Genomic DNA, 12,088 nt, shown 5'->3' on the forward strand with positions numbered 1-12,088 from the left:
CCCAAAGGGCATCCAGCCACCAGCCTGCCACTGTCCTACACACCTCTGTACACTCAAGCAAACTCCTCACGCTCACAGGGCGCAGGGCACGCCCAGGGACTCACACCTTCGTGGGAGCCCTGAGAACAGCCAGCCTATAAAGTCCATACTAAGGAACAAAAGCATCGCAAAAGGTGAGGAACAATGAAGTATCTGCTTTACAGGAACACTCATGGGAACACATGGAAGGTATTTCACATCAACAAATAGCTTCGCAAATCTGAGAGGGGTTAAGTTTCCTACTGCTTCTTCTCATTTATTTAAAATATTTATTTATTTTTAAATCTGACTCAAAGAAAAACAGTTGTTTCCAATTCCCACCCCTCAGCAAGAAACAGCACTGATAATATTAATACTCCTTCTTTCCCCTGCGTACGTCAGATGTCATGCCAAGTCCCCACTAGTGACCTATCTCTGAACTTCTGCATACCCTGAAGGCACTTAGGTGTACATCTCTCATGTTTTGAAGGCACTCGGCTCTGTTCCTGAATCATGCAAGTTTGCCAGGGGAATGGCAAAGCATACACTAGGTTTTTCCATCCTCTAGCAGCACCCTAGAACAGAGTTTTGTCTTCTACTGGATCCCACTTACATTTAACCTCTCACCGGTACATAAAACTAAATTTCTCCAAACTAAATTGAGAATAACAATTCTCAAAAAAGGACAGAACGACTGAACACAAATAAAACAGCAGAGCAACAGAAATATAACATTTTAACCAAGTTTAGCAATTTTTTGCTTATCATTATACCAAACTCCAAACCATACACTTCAACACTGAGTCTACTACCTGTACTGCTAAAAATTTATTTTATCTTGAATTTAGCAACCATTATGGGAAGCAATCTCACAAACTGCATCAAGAAGTATTATTGCACAACTTTGGCAATCACAGTAACTTAGTTTGCATCTGCAGCAAAAGCCAGCAGCTTAAGAAAGAAGCATTTTAAGACTATGAAACTATTCAGGTTACTCCTCCTGCAGCAGTTCAGCACACTGCCAGCCCTGAGATGAGTTTCATTTGTGTGACAGTAGTTGCCTTGCTGGGACACTGGCAGAAAAGGACTCCAAACATTGCACATCACCATCCAGACTCTGAGCTTCACCTGGCAACAGCACAACGCGAATCTGCTGCAGGCTCATCCTCCCTGCAGGAAACACGAGCAGTGGAGTCTTGCATCCATTTGGACAGCATGGATGCGTGTGCAAAGCTGCATTTAAAACTGTTCCATCTCCTTTGATTCGAAAGGTGCTTGGGGGTGGCACGGGAAGAGTGTTTCAAGTATGTGACACTACCTCTATGTGCAGCTGTGATATAAGCAGACTTTAAAACCTAGGGATTATCTAAAATGTCGTATGTAAAAACATACAATACACCAACCTAATTTTATTATAGTTCAAGGCAGCAACAAGAACAAAACTTGCAAAATCCTCATGTGATATACTTCTATTCAAACCTGAGGGCTATTAACAACTGCAGTATTTCACCTTGAACTCAGTACTGTTTATCTAGGTGCATGAGGAATTGGATGTAAACATGTTTACTTGAAACAGTCCATGATCAAGAACAAAAAGTCAATAAATCTGAGAAGGTTTCGCTCCGTGTAACCATAGCTTCAATTCAATGCATTTCCACTGCGCCGTTCCAGCTTCAACACTCAGATCCTGAACCACCCTCCCAACTGCTGTGATTTATGACCAACTCTCATAAGGCACAAAGATTCCATACTCCTCTGCACACATCAAAGTATCTAATTTATTGCCCTGGCTACAAACAACAGAACACCAGCCGTAAATAATAATATCTTAAGCTTCTTTTGGGAAGAAAAAAAAAAAAAAGAAAAAAAGAAAAAAGAAAAAACCAAACCTGCAGGTGTTTCCTATGTGCTTATTTTCCACCCTTTATCTCTCCCCCCTCAACAGACTTCGTATTACCCAAATTAACAACGCAAATAAGGATTACCTTTTAGATAAAGGTCACAGAAAATAAATGAGTAGAATTAATTTGCTGAAAATATGTTCATTACATTAAATAATTCCTACAGTTGTTAGAAGGACTAACAAGGAGAGGAATGTCTGTTTCCAGGTTTTGCTGGCTGTTGTCACATGATCTGTGCATTTCTAACAATGTCATTGCTTATTAATGAAACAGTGAATGTTCTGCAGAAGGGGCCTCTGGGCTTCTAAGTCAAACCTAGTATCCTACCATCATCACAAAGAGGTTGGGAGAAGAGCGCAGCATGAGGCAGGAAAGGCCTTGCAATTCAAACCAACCACCTGCAGGCTAAAGCATTTTAATAGCCACCAGCATCTCTAAAAGATAAAAGTGATTGAAAAAGATAAATAAACAAAAATCAGAGATGGTACTCTTTAAATCCTTGAGCTAATTGTGCCACAAGGTCCTAACAAATGCACTCTAAGAAAAAATTGTGTTAAGTCTTCTGTCTGATTCTGTATAAAGTATGAGGAGACTTTGTCTTTCCTCCGTGACACAGCTGTACACTCCAAGTTACGTCATCACTTCCAAAGCAAGAATTAAAACCAAGAAATTAGAGCGGGGGAAAACATGGATGGTAGTCAAAGATCAGAGAGAAAAGTATTTAGCAACAGATTTGGCTTCTATTACAAGTTTGGCTACTAAGATTCAAGAGCATTGTATGCATTCCTCATGATTATTCATTCTCCCCCTTTCAAATTACCTCCTAAAGGAATACCTTTAGCAACTTCAAATGTAGTGAGACAGGTTTCCAAGCTAAGTGAAGTCAAAAAACAGAATTAAAAATAACACTCATGCTTCCACACAATTAAGTAACTTGGACGTCTTATACTGTAGATGAATCAGCAGGACAGTACTTACTTGTCACTGGGAGAGTAGGGTTTCCTCCAATATCAATGACAGTTTGCTACACATCTACCTACAGCTTCTCTTGTTCATTTATTGATTCCCTTGGTTTGTGCAACCATTTTCCATTTTGGTTTTTTTCATGTTTCTTAGCAATTAAAGTATCCAAAGCATTTAGTTCAAAAAATGTATTTCTCTGTGGAAACCTGTATTGTAATTGGTCTGAAGATAATTTTTGTTCTTTCATCTAAGACTAAGATTAAAAAAACCAAAAAAACCCAAAAAAACCCAAAACCACAGAAAAGCCTAAGACTCGATATAGTTTCTCAATATTTACCTGAAGAGTAGGAAAATATTACAGAACTACCAACAGTTTGCTGGAGGTTTTAGATCTACAATCAACACATAAATGTAGCTCAGAAATGTTTGACGAAAACCATGGACAAGCCAAATTTAATTTCACATTATTTATGCAGCACTAACGCCCTAATTTTTTATCTATTTCCTTTAAACTGAAGTTAATGGTTGGCCAAACTTTTAGTCTTTTTATGCACTGTGTTAAGTATTTTATTCTTCTAACTCGGGCAATTAAGATAAAACCCATGTTTTTGTAAGGGCAGTATTTTCCACACAAGCACTTAATGAAGCAGAGTAGTCATAAATATTGCAGAAAGTATGTAGGCAAAGTACACAGGCTTTTATTTGTGAAAGCTGTCCACAAGTTCCGCCAGGAGCTGTTTCTCCATATGTTTCCAAGGACTTTCTAAGGAAAAATTATAGACATTTCTCTCTTCTTGTCACCGAAGTTCAGGTTAATGCAAACAAGTGGCCAACTGATACCAAGCTGAGTCAACATCAGAAACTTGAATTGTTGTGGTTCAGCAAGCCAAACCACCTAGGATCTCTAACATCTGAGTCTACAAAAAATATTACTAATATGGGCTATAAACTTCAGAGAAACAGAAATATGTTCTTGTCAAACGGAGATTTCCTAGAGAACATGTTGACACAATTTAGATGGCATCTGTTCTTGAATTCCCATCAAGAAATATCAGAGTTTGTCTAGGTAGGAAGCCTCTAGGTTTATTTAACTTCACTGAAGTTACATGAGGATAAAGCCTCCATTTTGGTTCACAGCACCCTAGAGAAAAAGACAACTGCTCTAAACTCAAGATCATGTCAAAGACAATTTCATTCACAACCATAATTCTACTTTGTTAATTTGTAAATAGTTACCATGATGTTTCACAACTGCAGAATAACAGAAAGAAAAACACACCACTTACTATCCAGTTAGAAAAAAAAATAAAACACAAAGACTACTTTCTGTCTTTGCAACTCTATCATTATTTTGAACTCTGTGAAAGGGAAGTTGAATGGAAAAATTAAATCTCAGCACTTTGTGATGATTTTCAAAGCTTCAGATGATTGTAAGCAAAACTGCAATATGAACAATTTAGAAAACATATAATCAGATCCATGAAAACATCCAAAGGATCTAAGTTCTCAAAGACACTACCCTTTCAGCCATTTCACCACAAGTATCTAGCCCATTGCTAAAAAGCCCTCCTAGTATTGACTCTTTTCAAACTCAGACTGTCCTTTTTAAAGAATACTGGCTTTTAAAAATATCATTACACTTGGTTTCCTGCATCATCCTCTGGCCTGTATCATCCTCTGGCTAGGTAATGTATTATTTCTCTCCATTTTCATGTTCTTTCCTGCAAATACTATTCCAGAATAGTATTTTTTGGATACTAATCTTGACCAGCAGAGTACTTACTGGTTAATTTTAAGTACACAAATGAATAAAAAAAATTACTTCACCAATCATATGTTGACAGTTCAGCGTCCTGTAATATTTTTTGCTGGATCATGTTTCAAGTAAGGATACATCCAATTCAACATACATAAAATTTTAACCCAGGATCCCAGACACTGGTCCTCTTAAGGAGTCCTCAACACTGGAAAATGAGAGTTACTCTCAGTGCTCGTGACTGCCTCTCTGCTAATGTCACCCTTTATTTCCCATGAACGAACCTGACAGCTCCCTGCAGTTTGTGTGCATTTCTAAACTGCTTTAGACAATAGTTTGCCGATGACTGATGAACAGAGTGAAAACTGGAATAAGAAATTAATAACAAATACCTAAGGGCTGTGTTATTTCCCATCAGCACCACTTGGATATGACACATCTGCTTACAGTTTCAGAGGAAAGACAGGAATACAGTAAAGAATGTACAAGATGAATAAAGAGTTTTAGTAAATCAAAGGGTCTTGAGCAGCCTACTGCCAATCAAGCCCTTTGCATTCCTCTCTAGTACCACTATTTGAACTTAATCAAATTGGAAGAAATTACAACCTGTTTACAATTTTTTATTTAAAATTTCAAAAAGGAAGAAAAATACTGAAACCTTTCTTGTTAGTAAGTATTTACAGTGACTCATGAATATTTTTACAGATCAGCATTAATCACTATGCATTCAGGATTGCACAGAGAACAGACTAAGTAGAAATGGGAGACTTCCAAGACAGTCTCAATTCATAAGTGATAAGCTCAGTGGAGAAATGGATTCCTGTCCTTCCCTCCTCCTCCCTCAGCTATGCAAAATTTCCACTTTAGATGTCATAATAAAAATCTAAAATTATGTATGATTTAGGGGTGCACATTGCTTCTTTTCTCCAGATGTCTAGGCCAGCCCATGTTTTGGGAACCTTGCCCATAATAAAAAGGGTATCTGTCATCTTGCAGTGACTGGTCAGCCCCATGAGCTTCCTCAAGAAGGACAGGGCATTCCAGTGAGTCTGCTCCCAGTCTCACAGGGATTCCAAATAATGCAGTATTTGCAGATAGTTATAATGTTAAGCAGTTATACTAAACAAACATTAGGAACTAAAAAAAAAAAAAAACAAAAGAAATTAAGAAAAACAGAGACCAAAGACTGAGAAGATACACAATTGATAATAGAACCCAGGGAGATGCTTTCATATGCAACTGTAATCAAAAGCAGCTATTTTAGCACAACAAGGCTGCAACAAACACATGTAGTTCTTTTAATCTAATATGAAAAGAGATTCCCACAAAAGCTCTTTCCTTATCAGACCGCTGGTAAGATGCCCAGTCATACAGAAATGACAGCTGAAACCAGGGAAGTTTTAACACTAATTCCCTTAGTGCTGCCATGCCACACTAAAATACAGAGGGAAAGGGAGAAAGGCAGAGGAAGTACATCTAGTTAGCACAGGCAGCTACCTTGTTTGGCCACTTACCAAAAGATTCTAGTGCTCAGCCCACAGAAAACCAGATGGCCACTTCCAAGTCACATACAGGACGATATACTAAAGCAATATATAGAAGTGTACACGTGTGAAACAAAACAAACACTAGCAAGCCTGCACTTAAACTTATATGAACAGCAATTTCAGCTTATAAAATACACATAATATGAATTATTTCCACCAAGCTCTTCTCAAACAAATTGAGTATATCTTACTACTAGAACTTCACCAATTGCCTGTTTCTTGTGCTATTAATTAAATCTAAAATTCAGAACTTATCACGAAGTCTTACAGAAACTTCTGATTTTGCATTTGAATTTTATTTCTTTATTATTCCATCTCACCCCAGACCCACTCCCGTGAGTCCCCTACAGACTTTGTCAGAGGCCTACAGCAGAACAGAACCAGTCACCTGACAGACTGGACATAATTTAACATAACTAAACACAACACAGAGCAATCAAACATACAGGCACAAGTCAACAAAGAATAACTTTCTCAAATGAATAAGTGCATGCAAGTAACATTACTGACTGGTGAAAACTTGAATTCACACTACCTTCTGCAATATTAATACAACTACATTTGAGTCCTTTTCCTTAAGAACTGATCTGTCTCACATTTATGAAATTGTAAGACAACTGAAACTCACAGATAGTTCCCAAAACTCACAGATGGTAAGAATTTTCTCTCTCCTTCCCTAAACACTCTGTTAAGAATGGCTACAGGTTTAATTTTTTTAATTAAAAAATGACATTGTTACATCCCACAGAAATTTCTTCCTCACCACAGAGGGATTTGTTTTCCTTGCATCTTAGTGCCTCTCATTAACCAAGTCACAGTGATTAGCCTTGTACGTCAAGCTCCCAAGTGCAAAACCAAAAACCCTGTCAGTCCAAAGTGGTGGATGCAAAAGGGTAGAAGGGTAGAAGGTAACAGCTGTAAAGTGCTTCCCACGGCTGCCCACCCTGCTCCCTGACTGGAAACAGCATCAGGGCAATTGGGAATTCAGCTCCTCCGTTTTGCACGAAGACACATTACAGATTACAAAATTCTGCCCAAAAAGACAGTGTCTATTTCATAACTTAATTTCATGGAAAGATGTTCACATTTCTTGCAACATAATATACCGAGAAGCAGCACTGCTTTGAAATCTGTCTATTTGCTGAAGTTATAAAGAGGAAATTTCACAAAGAATTAAGTTTTGTCAAGGGGAAGCCAGGGCACATACATCCAACAAGGTTTTGAAACCTTACATTGTTCGACATTTTAAAATTAATTTTAAAAAAACTTTCTAAAATATTAAGTCACACTTTTAAACAGAGCTAGACTTCCATTAGTAAAAATGTACTCAAGTTAATAAAGCAATACCCATTTTACTCCTTCAGAGCATTCAGCCCAGAACATTTAACACTAAACAAACACTCTGTCAATGCCATGGTACGAGAGGACATAAGGTAACTCAATTCTAGATCCTTCTGAAGAGATTACAGGTCTTTGAAAAAGAGAGAGGGAGGCAAAAGGGAGGTTATGTTTTTGTTTCATACTTAAAACATTACCTCCCTTGTTAATCAAAAACATGCTGTACATTCTTTCATCTTAGAAAGTAACCATTAAAACAGACCTATCTAGCTCTTTAAAAAAAAAATTAAAAGTGAGGTAATAACTTGTGAATCAAAGTGTTCCTTTCCAAATAAAACATCTGCAGGGGGAAAAATAGCTTAATAGAACTGCAGATAGGTAATCAAATGCCCTGGTTCAACAGGAGTAACAACTATGTGCAGAGATTGAGATTTGTCCTTGCAGCATTTAATCCTGCTCATATTGTGCAATTCATCTCAGCACGGTCAGAGCAACCACAGCTCAACTCCCACTAGATGGAAAATTCCACTCGAGCTTTAGTAAAACTCTCCAAAAGCCCAACTTGAACTCTTTCTGCTCAACCCAGTTTTGTTCACAGAACTGCTCATTTGCTTGCAAACACAGCAGTCTGTTCATCTTCTCAGTGCAACAAGTGAACGTCACCTCTTTGCTGGCTCAGCCTTGGAAGGGGTATTAGCACCAGTTACGGGTCACATTCACCTTTCCTCTCTCCACACCACGTGGCTGTGTCCTTCCCTGACACTGGTACACCATTCTAAACAAAAATCTCATGTTAAGGCATGGTATGGCATGGCAATTACATGTTATAATTGCATTGGCCCACCATGTAATTATATGTATGTGCAGATGCTACAGAACACAACACTGCACTGAGCAATTCAAAGAAACAGTTTATATACACAATTTAATGACTTGGTACGTGGGACCTTTGGCACCAGACCTTCTCTTTGATCCTCTCTAATTGGTTAGTTCACAACAACGTTCATTACCACCAAATAAATAGGAAACAATTTTATTTTTGTTCACTTGCTATTGCGTAATAAAATATAGAAAGGGAAACAGAAGGGAAAATAGGAACGTATTTGTTTTACCAAGATAAATCATCCCTGCATATTCCAACAAAGGCAGTCAGAACAAACAGAAAACAGTCATAGCATTCAAAGAACAAGGGTGTAAGAATTGTAGACAGAAACACAGCCAGTATTTCAAGACACTGAGCTACATCATAAATATATTTACTTCTTCAGAATCCTCGGTATTGTCCCCTGGCAACTACAAAAATTTCAATACTTTGCTAAGTATCGAGACAGAAAATGCATGTCTGTACACCCACCTACAACTTTCTGTCACAAACACGCAGTAATTTTATGTTACTTTTACACCTACATCCACAGCATTTACTACCAAAATCAGTGGAAAGGAAACATAGAAAACATCTTTATCTGCTGCATCATTTCTCTTTAGGAACACATTCAAAGGAAAGTAGGTCCAACAAGTGTCTTAAATATTGCAGGTTCTTAGCTTAAAAGATTTTATTTGGGTTCTCCCTGCACATCTTCTGAATGAATTTAAATAACCTCAAGACAATAAACTAGCTAAGTGTGAAAAGTTATTTTGCTGGGGTATGTACTTGCAAAAAGTAGTGGTCATAACAGAAACAAAAATAAAACTAAAAAGCTGTAATCAAAAGTTTATCAAAAGTTAATCTATTAGCAATAACCGAATTATGCCAAAATAATTCATTTAAAAAAAAAAACCCCAAACAAAAAACAAGCATTCTCCAAGTGCATTAATAAAGGCATCAAAACAGAGCTAATTATTGATGTAACAAGTAGTTTGAAACATTTTTCCAAAAAGCATTTAAGATTCAGACATGGCAGAAAGCCAAACATATTTAATTGTTAAATGCAGCGCATTTAAGAAGTCCTACTAGAGGTTTTTTCCTTTTAGAAAAAATGGTAATTAGTATTTATTCTTGAAAATTCATAGATTATAAAAGGCAAAAAATACATATCTACTGTGAAAAAGAAGCAGACAGAGATGCTATTTTCTAACATAAACCGTAGTTTTAAAAAAAAAAAGGAAAGATCTTAGGATAACAACTTTGCCTTGTTTCAGTACTACATGAGCAAGATTAAGCAGTTTCCCACCCTATTCAACGAAGCTTTCACTCAGACAGCAAGACTTCCCTCAAATACTGGTGATGCTCATTTCTCACTTCCCACCACTGCCCGGGTTCCCTTATGAGGCTCCTAATCCCAAACAGGAGGCATACAGAGTAGCAAAATATGTGCTGAATAGCTTCTTGCATCCACCATATAAATGAAAGTTATACTGCATAAATATTTGAAAAGTTATCTTAGAAACACGTTAGATAAAGGACAGATCCATATCTTTATCTAGCTACCTATATTCACGGATGGATATGCAAAGAGATGCATACACACATCTACAAATCCAGGCATCAGACATTGCATTTATGTGCTGCAAACAGTCATTCTGCAGGACTGAAAAAAACTCATCAGAAGCTTGTATAGCAAATCTTGCGTTGCTAAAATCTGTCAAGCTCATCAATTTTAATCTACCCTCTCAGTGGCAGCAGTGATGCCATACAGCATTTGCAGATGAAGATTTACAAACAAGTCACACAATGATTTGCATAAGTCAATATTCTAATTCTCCAAAACAAGTATTAAGGACTAAAACTGAAGAAAAGCTTGAAAAAGCATTTCATTAAAAAAATTCCAAAGATTCAAGAAAGAAATCTCAATCTCAACTACAAAATCACTGTACCTTATAATAAAGGGGACGAAGGGTGCTGTGCTGAGCGCTGAGTGAGAGCCATCCAATGGAGATGGATACAGTCTTCCCAGGATTAAAAGCAAAAGAAACAGGCTTGGATGGATTTTCAACTCTTCAGCTTCACTAAATAAAAAGGTGGAAGAAGCATTTGGTGAAAAAAAGCACTGTCCTTCATGCTAGTCTTGAGCCTCTTCCCCAGAAAGCAGCCTTCTGCATCTCTGGTTCAAGGAGTTATCCTAGGCTGATCATTACACAGGAGTGCAAACCCTGCTGGGACCAAATACAGCACCCACTTCTTCTGCAGGGCACCCCTCTAATGAAGACACTCATGGCTGTATTGCCTCCACTTACCCACATTATTCCAAGCCTCCTTTATTCCCAAATGTGGTGAGCTGCCTTCATTTTTAAATAATATTAAAAACCTGAAGAGATAATGTTTCTCTATGAACCAGGAAACTGAGGGAACTGAGTTACAAAAAAGTGGTTTTAAAAAAAGTATTTTTATCAGTTTTAAAGAAAATGTGTGTTTAGTAAATAACACATTTTACTAAAGAATAGCTTTGTCATTGACACCAAGGGTCTACTATTCATATAGTAAAAACAATCAAAAAATCAAGTTAAAAATCAATACTTTTAAATTCATTTAACAACTGCTACTAAGATACAGTTCTTAATCCACACTGAAAAAGCATTCAAGACCAACATTTCAGAGAGCAGTTTTCAATCTTTTTCAACTGAAAAGCTTCCCAGAATTTGCCAGTGATGACACTGTCACCTTTTATAACGTCAGGTAGAGTGGATTGCCATGCAGAACATACACAGCGTCCTCCTTACAGCAGAGACTGCAAAACATAGAATGACTGCTGGAACTCCTGTTTCCAAGTGTCCAACTTAGGCACATTAAGGAGTCAGCTGAACCTCACCCATAAATCAGCTCCTCAACTTCCACAGTTTATATCATAGCATTTTAAGAAAAAAAAACAAAGTCAGCACTGGTTTACTTTGAAAGTTCATGAACCTGGCGGTAACAGCGTCATCCCAAATGGTATCGTCTGCATTGATCAAATTGTAGCTCTTGGCCACCATTTGTGGAGCCCTTAAAGCAAGATCAAGGCCCTTTCCCACACAGAGTCAGTGTGCCACAGGCTGGAAAGTGTTCATGGGGTGTTACTGGAGGCCTATGACCCCATATCACTTAAACATGCTGGGAAGCCACATTGTTAAATGTGAGACACTCAAGCAGCCGGGTTCTGTTTCCCTGAAAAATATAAATTCCTTAACATCTGATCCTAAGAACACAGCGACTCGTAATTAGTCAAGAGTAGTTCGATCTTCAGAGACTTAATGTAACGCGCCAAAGTTACAAGAAGAAAGCCTTAGCAAAAACATCAGAACTGCATCATTTCAAGAAGCACTGCTGTATACAATGGCACTAGGGTGTGGATGTGACACAACCCAGTTTTACCTTTTCACTTCACTTTGTACTTCCAGGTTTTCTCAGACATCATCTTACCTGTTCAAAGTGTTGGTTACAACCTCTAACTGCTTGAGAAGGAAAGGATAAAGGCTTGGAAACCGAGAGAAAAACTCCCTTCCTGTCATTCTGCAGAAACAAATGAAGAAGAGCCACAATTAGCATTCTGCAGCAATTAGTTACACTCAAATATCGGTTTATTTGTTGTACTTCTGACGCTACAGTGAAGCTGGAAAGGCAAAGAACCATGCACACACAATGAACTTTC

General features: G+C 37.7%; 1 protein-coding gene across 10 annotated transcripts in view; it reads right to left on the reverse strand.

Moving 5' to 3' along the window:
• The window catches only part of THADA (THADA armadillo repeat containing), a 150,310-nt gene that overhangs the window by 88,510 nt on the left and 49,712 nt on the right, over positions 1-12,088 (reverse strand). For 9 of the 10 annotated variants that reach the window (XR_005700030.1, XR_005700031.2, XM_040059335.1 and 6 more), the window contains exons 27-28: positions 11,860-11,949; positions 10,338-10,469 (exon numbers count right to left, since the gene is read on the reverse strand). Coding sequence is in view for 8 of the 10 variants with exons in the window: in XM_040059335.1 (XP_039915269.1) it covers positions 10,338-10,469; positions 11,860-11,949 (222 nt within the window). In the remaining 2 variants the exon portion in view is untranslated. Of the gene's footprint in view, positions 1-10,337; positions 10,470-11,494; positions 11,605-11,859; positions 11,950-12,088 lie in introns of those variants that run through there. The other variant, XM_040059343.2, reaches the window with a different exon arrangement.

Source organism: Hirundo rustica, chromosome 3 (genome assembly GCF_015227805.2).
Source record: "Hirundo rustica isolate bHirRus1 chromosome 3, bHirRus1.pri.v3, whole genome shotgun sequence".
NCBI lineage: Eukaryota > Metazoa > Chordata > Aves > Passeriformes > Hirundinidae > Hirundo > Hirundo rustica.